A 20,511-nucleotide genomic window follows, 5' to 3' on the forward strand; every position below is an offset into this window, starting at 1 on the left:
TTTTTGTGAACCTCTACATATAGTTTCACAAGTTACGCCGCAAACCCTTTTAAATTGCAAAACTCAATATTTTGAAAACAACATTTAGATTTTGGAATCATAATATTTATTATGCATGACCCGTAGGACTCGGCTAAGTAGCTCTACAACTTCTGGTGCAAGGAAACCAAAAGTGTCAAACAAAATTGAACGATTTCAACAAGGGCTTTCTTGTTACTCTAATTTGTTTATAATGCGGTTGAGTGTTTACTTTAATTTGGGGTTTGCTTGTGATTTTGGGTTGAATCATGATGGGGTTACTCCACCAAACTGTGACAGGGACCCAATCATGGTTTAGAGCTAATTATTCAATATAATGAGCTGGTTACATCTTTTGACAACTTGACCTAAGGAAAGATGTCAAGCCATGGTAACCACTATAGTGCACAAATTTCGATTAACAACGTACAATCAAGCAAAGCAGAATGACAAAAACTATTTACACTCTTCCAGTCTTCCTCCTTAATCACTCCACCAAGCTCCGTCATGTGCGTCATCTTCTCCGACTGCATCCGTCACTTCATCAACAGCATATTCGCTTAACTTAATCTCTTATTTTCAAATCACTTAAACTAATTCGAACAATTAATTAAAATCAAACTGGATAAATGGAGCTCAAAGAGTCGTTAACAACCTGTTTAGTGGAAGATGATGATCTCAACACGAGATGTAGCTTTGATTTCAAAAGGTTCAAGCATCAATTGAACGTTTGCAACGAAGCTTCTATCGATTCTCATGGTGATGCGAATTTAGAAGATGATTGCAATCAAATCGTTAGTATTCAACACTGTAATCGTAAGCTTCTGTTTGTTAATTTTAGACTCGTGTAATTGTTATAACATACAGTTATTGAAACCCTAACCCTAAGCCCAATATTGATTTCCTCCAATATGTAATCAGTTGACTACTAATTTTTGTTTCATTAATATATGATCTAACATATCATTTAAAATTTATAGAGGATCATAATTTATACACACATTTGATTTAGGATGTGACTGGATGTTCAATGAGTTAACAGTGGCAGCTTCAAAGATGGCTGATAATATTAGTTTAAGAGTCGAGCACCTCGTTCGTCTTCATTTCACTTCCGGTCTGCCAAGATTCTTATCATGCGTGTTACAGTGTTTCAAAGACGATCAAGAACAACTGATGAACAAAGGACTAATGTTAATCCAGTTTGTGGTTATGAACGCTATCGCACTTAGGAAAATCCTCAAGAAATATGATAAAGTAAGTTAGTAATCCGACTTCTTTCATACTTAATGTTCTTTAATCTTTGATTAATATTTTCCAATTTTGATAGGTGCACGAGTCTGCAAATGGTATGAATTTCAAGTCCAAATTGCAGGCCAGGCATTTGTATATTATGCAATTGCCATGGTTGATTGAATTAGTAGCTTTATGTATCAATATTCACGGCTCAGACAGTTTAGTTTCTGATGATCTTTTCGGTCAACTCTCGTTTGATCTCAAGTTAACCAGTGAAGAATCTGTACTCACTTTGATTCTTCTAGATTCTGAAAAACTGGATTGCAGTCTCATCTGCCCTATTTGCTTGGTATGAGCAAATTTTATAAATTCGATGTCTTTAAGTTTATGTAATTTATTATTCAAGTTTGTTGGCTCAGGATCTTGTTTTCCAACCATATGCATTGAGGTGTGGACATATGTTTTGCAAGTCTTGTGCTTGTTTAGCAGCTCATGTTTTGATCACTGAAGGACTCAAATATGCAAGTTCAGATTCTAAGTGTCCAGTTTGCAGAGAGGTCAGTTCAACTTATAATACAAAGTCTTTGTATAAGTACCTGTTTGACTATTAAAAACATTATTCAATGATTGTTAAAATAGTCATTTTAGGTTGGAAGAGTTGTGGAAAACATTGCAGGGTATTTTTGATTTGTTTGTTATTGCAGAGTGGCGTGTATGATCAATCGGTGTGCATGTCTGAACTAGGTTTGCTCTTACAACAACGGTAAATGTGATTGTTTTCATTCTTTTCTTTTTCTAGATTATACATATTTATATTATATATGCATATATTAAAATAAATAACTTAGTTATTGATCATTTAATTTTATTTTTTCTAATAATTTATGTTAATTAACGTTTTTAAATAAGTTTTTAATACACTATTACGTTAAAAATGATTTCAGCATGCCAATAATTTTTTTGAAAACTTGGTTGTATTAAAAAAAACATATATATTTTTTTGGTATCGTGAACGGCTTTCCAAATTCCAATGTGTTTAGATTGGTAACTTTAGCAGATATTTCAACGACGTGGTGTAGATATTTTTTTTTTCGTATTTTATGTTTATGTTTGGCAAAGATAGTCTTTTATGAATATTGTTTTCTATTTATATGTGCTTACATATAAATATGTAAGGTGGTATATACATGTATTCCAATGCATCGGGCGGGAAAACCTTCTAGTGGTAATTGGGCCATATTACAAATACACGTAGCTGCATCACACGGGCTAACCTCATAATTTATGACTTTATGTAGCTTTCATATACTAAACTCTGAAATTTCTATTATTTATCTCCATCATTAGTAACTCAGTCAGAGAACTAAGTTCCTAGTGCTGATATCCATCGACAACCACTTAGATCTTTGAAGAAACACGGATCTACTCCCTACTAATGGGTCCTAAATCCAATGAGTCCACAGGGTAGGATACGGTTAACTACCAATACGATATGAACACAACCCCTAAAGTCCAATGATGTGAATCCTGCAAAACAGAACACCGTGAGCTCGTTACGGGAAGGATGAGGTTGGGGGTCTTCCCGTAACCACCCTCCGGCGTGAGAATAAGTACAGTTCTGATGATAAGATAAAGTACTTAAGTAAATTGAGAGAGTACCGTTGTTGTCAATGCCCACCTCATGATGATTGAGAGGGTCTTTATAGCCGAAGGGTGTGGAAAGGTGATTGGGCCAGCTGTCTCTTAGGAAGATGCCTGCATAACCGTCTGGACATGTGTCCTTGTGTGATAGGTTTAGCTTATACGTTGCATGTGCATGCATAACAAACTGGACACGCGTCCTCTTTCCATTTGTTAATGGGAGAATATTGGGCATGTGCCCGGTTATAACGACCTTGCCAGGTGTCATTAGCTGATTGGCCAAAAGATCACGTATTGCCCAAGAAAGCATCTTGGTAAATCTTCTAGAAGGTAATTGATTATTGACAGCTGTCCCAGAGCATTACCTCGTGGTCATTTACGCGGAAGGTTATTCCTTCTTGCGGATGACTTCTGAGGGTGCTACGATGCTTCCGCATGTGCTATAAGAGTGTTTCTTCCTCAAACGATTATGCGGATGACTTGTGTGCCCCACGGGTGTCTTATGAGGGATTTTTGAGTGACCCGCGGGTAGTCCTTAAGCAGATAGTCGCCACGTGTTTCTTGCTCTTTGTACTGCGGTAGGGTACTAAAAAGACCCAAATACCCTTAAGGACTACCCGCGGGTCACTCAAAAATCCACCGTGGGGCACACAAGTCATCCGCATAATCGTTTGAGGAAGAAACACTCTTATAGCACATGCGGAAGCATCGTAGCACCCTCAGAAGTCATCCGCAAGAAGGAATAACCTTCCGCGTAAATGACCACGAGGTAATGCTCTGGGACAGCTGTCAATAATCAATTACCTTCTAGAAGATTTACCAAGATGCTTTCTTGGGCAATACGTGATCTTTTGGCCAATCAGCTAATGACACCTGGCAAGGTCGTTATAACCGGGCACATGTCCAATATTCTCCCATTAACAAATGGAAAGAGGACGCGTGTCCAGTTTGTTATGCATGCACATGCAACGTATAAGCTAAACCTATCACACAAGGACACGTGTCCAGACGGTTATGCAGGCATCTTCCTAAGAGACAGCTGGCCCAATCACCTTTCCACACCCTTCGGCTATAAAGACCCTCTCAATCATCATGAGGTGGGCATTGACAACAACGGTACTCTCTCAATTTACTTAAGTACTTTATCTTATCATCAGAACTGTATTTATTCTCACGCCGGAGGGTGGTTACGGGAAGACCCCCCCACCTCATCCTTCCCGTAACGAGCTCACGGTGTTCTGTTTTGCAGGATTCACATCATTGGACTTTAGGGGTTGTGTTCATATCGTATTGGTAGTTAACCGTATCCTACCCTGTGGACTCATTGGATCTAGGACCCACTAGTGGGGAGTAGATCTGTGTTTATTCATTGGCGCCATCCGTGCTTTTGTTAGAATAGCTAAAAAAATTTCAGTTCTCTTTACGATATGACTCAGTTACCTAAAGGGCCGACGGAGAATCAAACACAAACTCCACGTGATTTCAACCTAGAAACACGTGAAGGAACAACGTCTGTGTTTGCTCGAATTACGCCTCCTGTCACACGAACCGATGCCATGAACCCTGGAAGTTTTACCTTGGGTGGTTCAATAGCTCGGGGGCTGTTTGCTCAACAAGAAAGTGTCACTCCGGTGAACACTGATAACGTGGTGATACCAGTTGCCGACTTGGGGCATGTCACAGCTCCAGGCGGTTCTAACTTGAGAAATCTAGAACGTGCTGCAAGAGAAATTCATCGAACTCAATCGGAGTTAGGTTTGGAAGAAGATTCCGGTGACTCTAATCCAAGAAGAGCTCACGAAGAAACTTTGTCTCCGGACGAGTGGCTTCGTGTTCAGCAAGAAAGTTTAAGAGCAGAGTACGAACGTCGGGTCCGGAATGAGCGTTTCCATGGCCGTACCCTGACGTACGATGAGCCTCCCAGGAGATATATTTCTCCTCCCATAAGGGGAAGCCACATCCAATAAAGTTTGCCATCGGAGCGGAACATGAGCGAAACCCGAAGGTTGCGCCCTCGTCCCCGCATTGATATGCGGGTATCATCCTATGAGGACGAACTGGACGGGTACGACTCATCCTTTCGACCGGACATGAATTTACATACGCCATCAAATTGGACTTCAAAAGTACCAATAATGAGGCGGAATACGAAGCCTTCCTGGCTGGACTGCGGATAGCAAAAAAGCTTGGGGTGAAACATTTAGAGGCTTGGGTGGATTCTATGCTAATTGCGAGACAAATAAACGAACATACGAAGCTAAAAACGATGTCATGGCTTGTTATTTGACACAAGCAAGGGTCTTGATTCGTCAGTTTTCCTCCTTCAACACTGTCCATATTAAGAGGAGCGAGAACAAATCGGCGGACGCTCTTAGCAAGCTAGCTTCAACGAATTTTGAGCATTTCGCCAATATATTCGTGTAGAAGTTCTAGACCATCCATCTGTTCCACAAAACCAAGTCCTGGTAATTCAAACTGGTGTCGAGTCTTGGATGTCACCCATCATAGCTTATTTATCTTCCGGGGCACTTCCAGCAGGAAAGGCTGAGGCTCGGAAGATTAAGCACAAAGCTCTGAATTACCAGTTGACTGGGGGTATCTTGTACCGGAGATCATTTCTTGGTCCGCTCTTGCGCTGTGTAGACGCAAATTACTTAATCAGAGAAATCCATGAAGACATTTGCGGATTACACGCGGGACCAAGAATGACGATTGCAAAAATCATGAACGCATGATATTATTGGCCCGACATGCATTTAGACGCTGTGCAAGAAATCAGAAAGTGTGATTCGTGCCAGCGCCATGCCCCCAATACCCTGCGTCTAAATAACGAACTGATTCCAGTAACTTCTGCCTGGCCGTTCCAGAAGTGGGCTATTGACTTTATGGGACCATTCCCAGAAGCCCCAGGATGAGTCAAGTTCCTGATAGTGGCCATTGATTACTTCACCAAATGGGTAGAAGCCAAACCAGTTGCATCAATCACGACTTCAAGTGTGAAAAAATTCCTTTGGGAATTTATCATTTGCCGGTTTGATCTCCCGCAAGAATTGGTAAGTGACAATGGGACCCAATTTGCTGATAGTGGATTGCAAGCATGGTTGAAAGAACTCCAAGTCACTCAAACTTTTACATCCGTTGCTCATCCACAAGCAAATGGTCAAGTCGAGAGGACTAACCGAACTATCAAGGAGGGGATTAAGGCAAGACTAGGGACGAAACGAACAGGTTGGGTGGACGAACTGCCTCACGTACTTTGGGCTTTTCGCACCCAAAAGAACTCCAGCAATTTGGAGACACCCTTTAGCCTGACATACGGAACCGAAGCCATGATCCTCGCAGAGATCGGGATTCCATCCGCGAGAGTTCTGCTGATTGATGACAACGATTACGAACTCAGGATGAATCTGAGTCTGTTGAAAGAAAGAAGAGAGCTAGCATTGATTCGTGAACACAATTATAAGCGACAGCTTGAAAAATATTACAACTCGCGAGTCCAAAGTTGCAAGTTTGATGCGGGAGACTTTGTCTTCCGCAACAACGAGGCTTCCGGCCAAGAGCCTCCGGGCAAACTAGCCCCAACTTGGGAAGGACCTTACAAAATCAAACAAGTACTAACAAAAGGTGCCTATAAGCTGGAGAAGTTGGATGGGACTGAGGTCCCTCGAACTTGGAACGCAACACAATTGAAGAAATGCTATATATAGCAGTTTTGTTCATTTTTTACTTTTTAGGCCTGCGTGCCCATATAGATTAGCAAGTTATGCAATTTCTTTTTGTAAGGCTTCCGCCCAACAAATATAGAATGTCCAGTTACTTTCATGTTATTGTAAGATGTAATCCTTTATTGACAAAACCGAAGTTCCGAATAAGCACTTATATTATAGTACATAAGACAAAGTGCACCGGAAGAAACACAAATACTTCTTATTTGATCAAAAGAGATTACAAAACAGGAAGCAAAATTTACAAGGAGAAGTACATATACATCTACGAGGCAACATTTTCGCCTTCCGTAGTATCTTCGGCTTCTTCATCGTCTTCCTCTTCAAGATCCAACAACTCCTTTAGTTGCTCGATGGCATCATCCTTATCTGCGAGCTCTGATATATGATCAGAAAGGGAAAACTTCAAAGTATCAAACTCCTTGGTTTTCTCCTCAAGGATGGACACAATATCTTTGCCGGCCAACACATATTCTCCTGGAGACAGGCCCTCGGAACCAAACTTATACCCCTCTTCAAAGCCCGTTTGTCGGCCCGCCTGCTCGGAGGCACGGAGGAGTATCGCAACACAATTCCCGAGATCATCACTGTTACGAACATCAGTAATAACCTGTTAAAGACAAACATACATATGTAAGCACATACTCACCCAAACTGATCATTAAAGAAACTTGATACCTTGGGAATCGCTGGCGATAGAAGCCATTTTTTGTCTGCTTGAACTCGGAGAAGATCCATTTTATGATCAGCACATTCCAGAGCTTGGTCTCGATTCTTAGCATTAAGGTCGGACAAGCGTTGATCTTTGGCCACTGAGTCGGCTTGAAGGATCTTGATAAGCTAAGCCTGTTCATCCAGTTGTTTCTGAAGAGCAGTCCTAGCTTCCTCACCAGCAAGTTGCGTGGCTTTCGCCACCTCCGCAGCCCGATGAATATCTTGAGAATCGGTCATCGCTTTAAGAGCCTCTTTCTTGGCCCCAAGCAAGTTCCGCTCAGTCTCCTCCAACATGTCATTCATAGCTAGCCAATCCAGGCGAAGTTCCTGGTTGGTAGACACAGCGTTCGCTACATGATAAGAGTTGGAGTCGAACAGTTATTGGCGGATGCGGCGACGTTGTCGTTCCTTCTCTGCAGGAGGAAGACTTTCGTCTAGATATTCTTGACAAACATCCGCATTGCTTAGTACTGAGTTCCGCCGTAACGTCCATCGGGGATGATACGGAGTAGTGTCCTCACCCACTTGAGAGGAGGAAGCCTGTCCCCCGTGTTTAAACACACCTACTCCACCTTGATCTCCAAAGATATTCTCATGATGAGGTGGAGATGTGCGAAACTGACCAGCTTCACCAACTTCTTTGTTCTTGATAGGAGAAGAGTCTGATAAATCGATCGGTTCTTGAACAGTGTTCATTGGTGAAGTGGGTGAAGTCGGGAGTTCGGCAGTAGCAGAATCCTTCGGACCTGAAATAAAAACCTTCAAGTTACCTGGAAGCGAGGGATTAAGAAATAACAATAGGGGGCCAAGTTTTACCTTTCGAAACGTCGTGGGCGGAAAGCTCCCGAAGACGAGCGCCCAATGCCGGGACTTCAACCTTGGCCTTCTTCTTTTTCTTCTTCTTGGGCACAACATCAGAAGCTTGTGTCTTCCGTTTCCCAGCAGCCTAGGAAGCACCTACTTCCATAGCCTGAGGTTCTCCCTCAACGGATTGAGGACCACCCGCCTCACCTGCTGACGGATCGGTGATGGTCTTCGAATCTTGCTTACGGGTCAAACCTACAGACGAAGGTGAAGGGTTAGCAGCACCAATCGGTAACTCCCCTTCACAGAATGATGACTCCTCGCTGGATGAAAGAAGCACTATCACTCCGCTTGAGGTAACAGCGGTTACAGGGCGGGGTTGAAAAATACCTTCACATTTTTTGACAAATTCCTCACCTTGGGCGTACATAGCCTCGGAGACAATAGGCTCCGGCGTAAGGGTTGTGGAAAAGACGAAGTTACTTTGCGTACGCTCCAAAAAGGGCACGTCACACTGAGCAATTGGACGGCGAACCATCATGCCTCCCATCTTGTCCACAAGCGTAGAAAGGATCGTACCTTCACCTACAATAGAAGAACGTTAAAGAAGGAACACTAGGAACTTGGAGTATGACAAATAAGCACTTACTCCCGTAAGAATTCTCATAATATGGTTCCAAGGTAGGAAACGGCCACAGACGACTCATTCGGGCATGAACCATTGCCCCTTCGTGAATAGGACGCATGGGTGTTGGTGTTTTGGTCAAAGTGTCAAACCAGTTGTGTCCCTCATATTCAATAACGGAAATTTCGGGCGCTTCGTCTTCCGGTTTCCCTTTTGACATGGCAAAAGGAATGACATCCTCCCGAATCCAAAAGAACTTGGATTTCCATCCATGAATACTCCGGATCCATTCGAAACCAATCGGACCCTTTCCAGTGGTAGCAAAACCATACCACCCATCACGATATGTCATTTTGTAGAAAATGGCAAACATATTAACTGGCGGTTCATAATTGTGGGATTGGCAACAGAATTCGAAGTGACGAATCCTCAGCATCCCGAATGGGTGGATTTGAGATAAATGGAACCCATACTTTTTTAATATAGAACGAACAAATTTCGTCACGGGCAACCGGAAATTACCCGTAGTGAAGTGGTCTAGATAGAAGAAACAAAAGTTTTCTGATGTGAGTAGGAGAAATAAGATGAAAGTGATAAGGATGATTGGAGACTTCAAGACCTATTTATACTCATCGCAATTAATGCGACCGTTTGATTAACGGAGGAAAGAGAAAATAAGGGCCATGGGGTGATTGACACGTCAGGCGGGAGATTCGAAAAAGTGGTTACAGGCTGTCAAACAAACATCTTGTCAGCCCCCGCCTAAAATCTTATCTCCGCCACGTCACCAGTACTATCCATTCAACTTGCACAAATCCAAAATTTGAAGAAAGATATTTTGCAAAGATTCCTTCCATTAATATCCAAAACGGTGATTACAAAAACATGAAAAGAAAATTACAAGTTTGAGTTTTAACACCTACATCTATCCTATGGATTCTAAGGCGCCGTGTCTTCCGGAGCATTCTGGGCCGCATCATCCGCCTTGTTATCACCCGACTGGCCATCATCAGACTCATCGTCAGATTCATCATCAATGTATACCCGCAATTGCTTCACACCATCTTCGGTTGAAGCAAATTCCGGAAGCATATTTTGTAGCGGAAAGACAAGGTCATCATACTCTTGGACCCGCCTGCCAAGCTCTTGCTCCGCAGAAGGGGATGGCTTTCAATAGGTTGTCCGGACTGGGCAACCCTTCGTTGAAGCCTTTTACCCGGCCAACCCCCTTAGAAGCAATTGTCAAGTTCACGAAGCAGTCAGTCAGCTCCGTGCTTCTCTTGATATGACGGATAACCTATGGACAAGATTTCGTCAGCACCAGGGAATTAAACATACAAAAGAAATAAAGATGTGCGAGAAACACTTACAGAGTTGAGGCCACGATCAAGGAAATATTGCCTTTCCCGCTCAGCGCGTTCCGCCCTGCATCGAAGCTTTTGTAGCTCGGCAGAGGCGCGATCGCCTGCTTCAGTGTGGGATTGCAAAAGAGAGTCGTACGCAGACTGCATTTCTACGACAGTCTTATCTTTCATTTCAGACTGTTCCCCTTGCAATCTCAAAGCTTCCTCGAGCTCTTGAATCCGGACGCTTTGCTGGAACACTTCGTCTTGTGCCTTCGCCAACTCGTCCTTTTTCTTCTGAGTCTCAGCTCGGGAAGCCTCAAGGGTGGCATTCGACCTCTCGCAGGCCTCCTTCCACCGCTTAGCAGCATCAGCATTTCGCTTCTTTTCTTGTTCGAGTGCAGCCTCAACATCAGATTGTTTCCACCTAGCTGCACTCGCTGCCTTACGGTGTTCCTCAGCTTCTTTCTTCGCAGCTTTCACTTCATCGGAAGCAGCACCAAGCTTACCGCCCATTGTCCGCCACTCCCGTAAGATTTCCTGACTACAAGCTAGGCTGTTAGTCAAGGAAACAACTAAGTCAGAATGGAGTTCATCGCGGGAACGGGTCAGCTGATATGCTTTCTCAGCCGGCGGCATGCAGTGTTCAACAAAACTCAAACACGTCTTGGAAGAAGAAACCCGAGACCCGTTGACGATGTCCCAAGGCGGGACGAACAAGTCATAATCCCCTCCTAACTGCACGCTCCCAAAGAATTGTGAACGTGTAGGTCCAAAGCGAACAGGAGAGGAAGTTGACTGTTGCGGCCCACCTTGGGATGAACCTCCCCCAGCCTCATGGGCAAAAGATCCATACAAAAAATCATCTCCCTCGTCCGTCGAAACGAATGAGGAAGAAGTGTAAAATTGGGGGGGGGGGAGGTTGCATTAAAGCTTCATTAGTCCTAAAGCCTTCCGCAGTGGCTTCAGGATTCTCCTGCTGTAGACCGGTGGCTTCAACATTTTGGAACAAATGGTCCAAAGACCCAGAAGTTATCGATTGAACGTTAGACCCTTCCTCGATCGTCTCAATAGGAGGGGAAACTAGTATTTCCGTCTCCTTCTCCGGAAGAGGTGATGGTTGTTTCTCAACAGTCGGAGTTGGCTTGGACAGCTTACCAATCACTAGACGCTCAGCAATGGACGGGTCTGCATAAGAACACCATAGTCAGATCTCATTATTACGGTTGACAAAAGTTAGCAAGCAAAAACGTACCTTTCACTGTCCCCAAACGTTCCGCAAGATTGGGCGGAAGTGGTTGCCTTGGACGATGCGTCCGGCGTTTCTTGATCTTCGGTTCTTTCCCGGCATCCGCAGCACTAGTACCCGCGTCACTCGCCTGCGATGCACGGAGAGACCTCTTCCGGTACAGCTCTGCAAATAAATGAGAGACATATGAAACTTCAGAAGCATCATCTGAGCTTTCCTCCTCAAGAATGGCAGAATCGTCACTTGGAATGACGAATATCCCGTCGGAGGTCAGCGTGTTAAGAGGAGGAGGGTTTAAAGTGTACGCACCTGTTTCAAAGATAGCTTCCGAAACAACCGGTTCGGCGTGCACTTTGACAAGAAAAAGGAAGTACTGGGCAGTCTTCTCCAATATGGGCGTATGCTTCACATCGCGAATAGTTTTACTCACGCAGCCCTTGTCATCCTCTAGAGCGTTCAACATCGAGCCAAAACCTGAAAACAAACAACAAACATCACCAACAAAGCCTAAAAAAAATGGGAAAAACAAAAACAGTAAGACTTACGGCCGTTCAATTCAACGAAAACGGGCTCCATGAAAGGTGAAGACCACAACCGACTCATTCCCGCCCATACAAGGGCCTCCTCGGGAAGTGCCCGCATCGGAGTAGGTGAGGTGGTCAACTTGTGGAACCAGTCACGCTTCTCGTGAGCAGCTGGAGTAATATCAATAAGGGCATCGTTAGGAGAACGACGGGTCATTGACTCAGGCACCCATTCCTCAGAGATCCAGAAGAATTTTTTCTTCCAATCCTCGGAAATTTCTTCGGTCATATTGCCGATAATTCTATCCAGCAAACTGTGGCAAGTATACCATCCGTTCCGATTCGCCATCTTGTAAAATACAGCGAATCGATCCACCGGGGAACCAAGTCGTGTGCCAAGCACACGAACTCGAAATGTCGTATGCGCATGACAGCACGCGGGTGAAGTTGGGACAAGTGAATCCCAAACGCCTTAATCACCCGTTGGAAGAACTTTGTGACGGGAAGATGGAAGTTCCCATGCTCAAAGTAATCGGCATATAACGCCATCTTTCCTGGAGGTGGAAAGCTGGCTATGGAACCAGTAGAAGGGAACTCCGGTGGAATACCATAAGTCGTAATAAGTTTCTGGTATTCCCTTTGGTCCCAACAAACCTCTATTTCATCAACTTCAGATTGAGCAATCGCCATGACAAATATCAGGAAAGATTGAGTAATGGATTGAAGAAAGAAAACAAGTTCGTATACGAGACTTTAGGGGTTGTGTTCATATCGTGTTGGTAGTTAACCGTATCCTACCATGTGGACTCATTGGATCTAGGACCCACTAGTGGGGAGTAGATCCGTGTTTCTTCAATCTTCATGTTCAATAACTTAATATTTCATAGTAATATATTACATTTTTTGAAGTTTGGTGACCAAGATCGATAAACACAATAATTAAGTTTTAGATCATAAGCTCGATCTTTGTAATTCTCATTAGCTCGAAAATTACAATACTGAAAACTCTTAAACTCACTTAATGATATAACCCACAAGCTCGGGTATATATACTAGTTTAAACATGAAAACCTAATTAGACTAGAATACAAACTCTTTATCATACTCAAACACTAGTAAAAACATATTTAAACAATAATTAATAAATAAATTCCTTGCTGTCCAAGTCATTGGCTCGACTTGTTCACCAAGTAATTTATTCCATGTAAACCAAGTCACGTGCTCAACTTGATAAACAAGACACGAACTCAACATAGGCTCAATGAGTCGGCCCAACCTGCCTTATTGACTCGAGGACGGAAATTAAGTCCAACATTTTTTAATCTAAACAAATCTGTACGGTGTTTATTAACCCAACATATTCATATTTTGGATTGTTACAACCAAAACCTACTAAATTAACTATTCCAAATTCTATCCTAATATATGTTGTTATGTGGGTTTTACTTTTAAAGTCACAAATTACTAAATTTTAACATCATTTAATATTTTTAACAAGGTTTAAACCATTTCATTAATTTGCAAACTCCTAATTAGAGGTGTACAAAACCGGTTTTAAACCCAACCCGAACCGGTTTATAAACCGAACCGGTTTGGTCAATGACTGGTCAAAACCGGTTTGACCCAAACCGGTTCGGTTTATAAACCGGTTTGAAAGCAGGGTAGGCCGACCTGGTCACACCGGTTCGGTTCGGTTTAAAAACCGGTTTAACCGGTTTCAAACCGGTTTTCCTCAAATCGGTTCGGTTTTAAAACCGGTTTGATAGCTTTAAAGGGGAACCGGTCATGAAACCGACGGTTTGGGTCGGTTTAAAAAACCGGTTTGGGTGAAACCGGTTTTAAACCCAAACCGGTTCGGTTCGGTTTGCCTAAAACCGGTCCCAAACCGGTTTTTTTTACACCTCTACTCCTAATTAGAAATCACCACATTATATATTCTTTTAAATTATGGTCACTTGAGTTGAGCCCAATATAACATCACCAAACTGATGACACTTGGCCTTGATGTCAACACCACAAGTCTACACACAAGCCATATAGGACCCTTACCAACATGTAACACAATATACAACATATACATTGCACTTATTAAAAATGAGGCTTGGTTCATAGTAACAATATACGACAAATACATTGCACTTATAAAAAATGGGGCCTTGGTAGGTTCTTACTCCCTAGACCACACTTAGTGGATGCATTTTTATTTATGTGGTTATATAAATTTAAGCTTGACCAGTCTTGTACCTAATGGAATATGTCACCTCTTTTTGTTACATGTTAAAGGTTCAAACAAAAGAATATAATTACATTTTTTAAGCGTAAACATGTGTTCTTATATCTTAATATTTGGTGGTATTTGAAGGTGCAAACAAGAGTTCATGGAAAGACTCGTGGAAGAACGAAAGATAATATTGAAGCAGACGAAAGAGTATTGGGAGTTGCAAGCGAGCCATGTGATCGGATTATGAAATGTCAACTGTTCGATATATATTTTGATTATTTTCAGCTCCATTTTAATTATTATCTTGTTAAAAAAATATATGTACTAACTATTAACTTTATATGTAAAAATATTATCTGTAAAAAGTATAATCTCGTAAAATAAATATATAACGATTTAGGGAACGTCACGACTACTTGTAATTAGACGCTTTAGTTTTCTTTTAAATAAAAGCGTTTGAATTTTTTTATTTGTTAACTTACATGCTTATTAATTTAAAATGAATTGGGAAGCATGGATAAGAAATCCGCTATCACTATGTAACTGTGGTGTTTTTTTTCTTTCTCTCCCGGTTAGGAATTCTAACAAGGGGAGGTTTATTAATTCAAGTTGTCCAAATAAAAAATGTACATGTTTTGTTATATTGCTATACTAGGATAGTACATGTGTTATAAACGGGTTGAAAATAGATAAATAAAAAAATCAATATAGACAAATTTATCAACCATCAATTTCTTCAAAATTTAACCAAAAAAAAGAAATCACCTTCACAACTTGACAAACAAAATAAACGATTATAAAAGTTTATTGTAGGTTTTTTGAAGTTTCTAGTTATGAACTAAACTAACAACTTAAATAGAAAACACAAAGTATACAATTAAAGTAAAAAATTAGTAATCAACTACATAACTAAGTTATTGGTGTTACCTTAAATTTTACCTTCAGATTTCAAAGAGTTTAGAAGAACATCAAAATTTAACTCATAGTTCTCACACTCTAGCAACCATTTTACCTTATCGCTAACTTCATTTTTCAAATCCAAATGTGCCCTTTCTTTTATAACATTATCAAGCTTCAAGTGATCCAAATATCTTAAAGAAACAGATCTATGGATTCTAATATTGATTTAGGATAGTGCCCGTGTTACACACGGTGGAACATATTTAAAAACATAATATATATGTAACATCATATAAATTTAATGAAATGCAAATGTTGTATTTATAGATAAATGATACTTTTACATGAATTATAAGAAATCATAACTTATTTGAGTCAAATAAAAAAACATTCAAAAACTAACAAAGATAAATGAAAAGTTAAGATAACTTATATCATTAGTACAATAATAAGCAAACAAAGGAAATTAGTCTCCAAATCAATAAAACAATTCTACAATGTCGATTCAACAAAAATTTTATCTCAATGTTAATTCAAAAGATGAACTCTATCTAAGACATTTATTGCACATCAATAACTATAACGTTTATTACTCAAAGATAGTACCCGTGTTTATTTGCACATCAATTTAAAAACATTTATTACAAACCATGTTTGAATTAAATATTACCAATTTGAAAAACATTTATCACTAACTTCATTTTCAAATCCAAATGTTCCCTTTCTTTTGTAACATTAGCAAGCTTCAAGTGATCCAAATCTCTTAAAAGAAACTGATAATTGGATTCCAATATTGATTTATGATAGTACCCGTGTTACACACGGTGTAACATATTTAAAAACATAATATATATGTAACATCATATAAATTTAATGAAATGAAAATGTTGTACTTATAAATAAATGATACTTTTACATGAATTATAAGATATCGTAACTTATTTGAATCAAATACAAAGACTAACAAAGATAAATGAAAAGTTAAAATATTTTATAACTTATATCATTAGTACATAATAAGCAAACAAATGAAATTAGTCTCCAAATCAATAAAACAATTTTACAATGTCGATTCAACAAAACTTTTATCTCAATGTTGATTCAAAAGATAAACTCTATATAAAACATTTATTTTACATCAATAACTATAATGTTTATTACTCTAATATAGTATACGTGTTTATTTGCACATCAATTTAAACATTTATTACCAAACATGTTTGAATTAAATATTACCATCTTGAAAAATATTTATCTCTAACTTCATTTTCCAAATCTAAATGTGTCATTTCTTTTATAAAATTAGCAAGCTTCAAGTGATCCAAATCTCTTAAAAGAAACTGATCATTGGATTTGAATATTAATTTAGGATAGTACCCGTGTTACACACGGTGGAACATATTTAAAAACATAATATATATGTAACATAATATAAATTATTGAAATGCAAATGTAAAGACTATCTAAGACATTTATTACACATTAATAACTGTAATATTTATTACTCTAAGATACAAAGACTATCTAAGACATTTATTACACATCATTCAAGTGTGTTTGAAATATAGTTGATTCTAATATATATCATTCAGGAATTAGCCAAAGCTTTCTCATCCATTTTTTATAACCCTTTTATAGATAAATTATGTTAAATAATTATTGAATACATATAATAATAAATAGCATAATTGAGAAAACAAATATTTAACATTAGGTTGGCCTAATCAAAATATTAAAGAGTAAGATTGTCTACATAAAAAGTTAATAGCTACACAAACTTGTCTATATTAGCAAAGTCATGAAAATGTTTAAATCGTATTATCCCAACATGAACTTTCAAATATTTACGTCCAAAAACAAAAGCATTTTGCTTTAGAACCTGGAAAACAAAACAAACCATGCAACCTGATTAAGTATGAAACAAAAATCTTAATGTATGTCATAATGAGTTTATGTTAACATTAATATCTAGATGATTATGTAAAACTAAAAACAAAATGTGTGAATATAACAGTTACCATATAAATATAGACGATCATAAAATTTCATAAGAAAACATTTTAGAAAGTCATAAAATTTAACATAACTTTATAACCACAATCTTAAAAATTCAGATGTTTTTTTTAAAAAAAAATGCAACAAACTGTTCATCAAAATCATAACATTTTTACACTATCATATTAAACAACCACATATATTAAACATAAGTTAGGATAGTACCCGTGTTACACACGGTGAAACATATTTAAAAACATAATATATATGTAACATCATATAAATTTAATGAAATACAAATGTTGTACTTATAAATAAATGATAATTTTACATGAATTATAAGATATCATAATTTTTCAATATTCATTCCTTAAATAACAATATTATATTTTTAATAAACATTACTAAATATTTAAAGTTATTATGATTTTATTGTCACTTTCAACTAAATCTATTAATATATTTATTTCTAAGTGTCAAAAATAACACACACACACACACACACACACACATATATCTAACTGAATTTCAAATTCCAATTCTCACAATTTATATGAAATTTACAAAAATATGTTATACAGTTTGTGTTAGGGCCCAAGTTATATAGTGGGATCTATGCTCAGGATCCCGAATATGTTCAGGATTCTCGAATAAGTTTAGTATCCCGAGTATTAATGCTAATAAATAGATATTTCTCTATTGGTGTTGATTTATAATTGCAGGTATTAATTGTTGATTTACTCCATGCGAAATACACGGTTGGTGGTTACATAAAACGTGTGGAATGAGTTATAACAGCTAGGATTAAGGGCCAAGTAATGGTTGATGGTTAAATGTTAACTGTTATCCTGAAATCTCGCACTTATAATTAATATTAGCACGTGTGGGACCACATTTGATGAGTAACTCCCAAAAGAATCGGTCAAAGACGTGGGATGAACATTGAAGAATGTGGATAGACTCAAAAAAGAGTTCCCCAACGGCTATATTGGAAGACTCTTTCAGTTCCGGGATACTCTGAGAGTTAGTTAGGGATTTTAACATATCCTGCCGATACAAGTATTCTGAGGATTATACTTCGGGATATCCAACTGTCCTTTATTATTTTTGTTTGCAGATAAGACCACGTGTTTAATGTGCTAATAAGAACGTGGGTTTGTAACGGATATTAATGAGACTTCGTCAACTCAAACGTGGGCAGCAATGAAGACTTAGTCTAGGGTTTCCGGAATAATCGGAATAACAGTTGTAATCTTCTTATTATAAATATGAGATGATAGTATTGTTAGGTCACACACAACTCACTTGTTTAGCAGCTAGTACTCATTGTATCACTTAGTTCACGATTACTAATCAGCTCCAACCTTTGTAATCACCAATTTCATTATTAATAATACTGACGGTGATATTTTTCACCGTACGGGGGTTTTTTGTGCCGGAGATCATAATAATCAAGCGTAATTCGACCAAAAGTTAAGTTCATAATCTTTAACCGAAGAGATTCGATTAAAGATTACGTTGTAAACTCTTGACCGAAACGAAGATTATCATAATCAAGGGTTTTTTCTCTCGTAATCATATCCTCGTATTCAATCTTTTTATTGTCAAGCACCTCGCCTCACGCACTAATTTGATCAAAAGTTAGTTTGTTAATTTTTGACCGAAATAATTTGGCGCCCACCGTGGGGCAAACGGTGCTTTGATCATTATTCATTCTCAAACGAAACCCTACTCTCAATATCCACAACATGTCTTCACAGCCCAAGATTGTTTCATCTTCTGCCGCAGCCTCAGAATCCTCAGCAAAACCTTCCATGCCTCCTCCTCCTTCTGTTGTTGTTATTCCAAATAAACCTGACAACATTCAGAAAAAAGCTGCTACTCTAGTATTTTCGGGATCGAGACCATCCCCCCCAGGATCCCGTTATGGTATCTAATAATGAACTTTTGACTATTTATAAGCGGTTACAAGAACAGATGGATCGCCAGAACAAGACCAACCAGATGCTGGTGAAGGAACTAGAAGATATCAGAAAAGCCAAGAAGCCGGTGGAAGAATTCATGCCATTAATCCCGAGATCTCTGGATTTCACTCCTCCAGGATCCTCAGGATTGGTGCGTCCAGAGTCAACCACGGCGTACAAACCTAGATCCTCGCTCTTCCAGCACTCAGGATCCTCAGGATTGTCACAGTCGGGGGGATACTCAGGATTGTTCCAGCAATCTGAATCCTCAGGATTGTTTCAACAGTCCGGATCCTCGGGATTGTTCCATCAGGCTGGTCCTTATCAGCAGGCATTATCCTCAGGATTGTCGCAGCAGGGAGGATCCTTAGGTCCTTATCAGCAGGTGGTATCCTCAGGATTTCCGCAACAAGCAGGATTCTCAGCATTACCTCCATCAGGGTCCTTCGATCCTCAACAGCCATTTGCTCAGACTCAGCAGTTTGCAGAGTCCTCCGAGATACACCAAGGAGACTTCATCCCGATGCAGGCTAACACCTCGACCACTCCATTTGTCACTCCAGGAAATACTATGTTTGGGAATACGAGCTACATCACCCAAGCCGCTCCTCAGAATGTTAATCAGGGTAACTCTTTCAATACAATTCCATTTAATGCTAATCAAGGATTTTTGCAGGATGCAGGCATAAATCCGGGCTTAGCCCGAGAATTGCAGAAGCTAAAGGACATGATATCGAATGTCCGTGGCATAATCCGTCCCATAGCTGAAGTTCCCACTGATAGTCACAGGATATCCTGGTTCGTGCCATCAATTAGCGACGTGCAGATCCCAAAACGGTTTCAAACCCCAAATATGAAACTGTATGATGGCTCAACGGATCCTGAGGAACACGTCGCACAATATAGAGAACGTATGGAGATCAATCCAATCCCTATGGAAATCAAAGAAGCATGTCTTTGCAAAGGGTTTGGGTCTACTTTAACCGGAGCAGCCATGAAATGGCTACTAAGTATTCCTCATAACACTATCAATTCTTTTTCACATTTAGTTAACATGTTTAATAACCAGTTTTCTTGCAGTAGAACTTTTGAGAAAATGACAGGTGATCTTTATAGGGTTACCCAGAATCCTGGGGAATCCTTGAGAGATTTTATTACCAGGTTTAGTAAGGAGTCGCTGGAAATTCTGAACCTAAACCCAGCTTCAGCAGTGGAAGCTCTCAAATTCGGGTTAGAAAAAGGCTCATCTCTATGATGATCTTGTAATGACTCCATGCAGGTCATTAGACGAAGCAAGAAGCAGAGCTCTGAGGTTTATCAGGATAGAAGATGACAAGAAAAACTCTAAGCTCTATATCCCGAAGTATGATCAGACGAACAAGAAATTCGAATCCCCGGGAAAATCATACCGAGCAAAGCCTTACTACAAGCCAGATAACCCCAAGATTAATGCAGTAGATGAGGAAAATGATGAAGAATATCCTAAGATCTCTGAATATTGTTTTTCTGTTGATATTAGTGGATTAATGTGTGCCATGCAGGATTTAGGTGATAA

General features: G+C 39.5%; 1 protein-coding gene across 1 annotated transcript; it reads left to right on the top strand.

The window, feature by feature from the left end:
* The first annotated feature begins 548 nt into the window (after nt 1–548).
* LOC143627901 (putative E3 ubiquitin-protein ligase BAH1-like 1) lies at nt 549–14,453 on the top strand. Its single transcript, XM_077097617.1, has 6 exons — nt 549–834; nt 1,031–1,272; nt 1,346–1,600; nt 1,671–1,808; nt 1,956–2,014; nt 14,239–14,453. The coding sequence occupies exons 1-6, from the start codon at nt 648–650 to the stop codon at nt 14,342–14,344; spliced, it is 987 nt and encodes a 328-aa protein (XP_076953732.1). The 5' UTR covers nt 549–647; the 3' UTR covers nt 14,345–14,453.
* The last annotated feature ends 6,058 nt before the right edge of the window (nt 14,454–20,511 follow it).

Source organism: Bidens hawaiensis, unplaced genomic scaffold (assembly GCF_021521415.1).
Source record: "Bidens hawaiensis isolate Kalapana, Puna unplaced genomic scaffold, B.hawaiensis_p1.1 tig00004748_1, whole genome shotgun sequence".
NCBI lineage: Eukaryota > Viridiplantae > Streptophyta > Magnoliopsida > Asterales > Asteraceae > Bidens > Bidens hawaiensis.

Coding starts and splice junctions, on each gene's coding strand:
- LOC143627901 (XM_077097617.1), top strand. CDS start 648: ATGGAGCTCAAAGAGTCGTTAACAACCTGTTTAGTGGAAGATGATGAT. Junction 1,809..1,955: donor AGTGTCCAGTTTGCAGAGAG/GTCAGTTCAACT, acceptor TTGTTATTGCAG/AGTGGCGTGTATGATCAATC. Junction 2,015..14,238: donor GGTTTGCTCTTACAACAACG/GTAAATGTGATT, acceptor TGGTATTTGAAG/GTGCAAACAAGAGTTCATGG.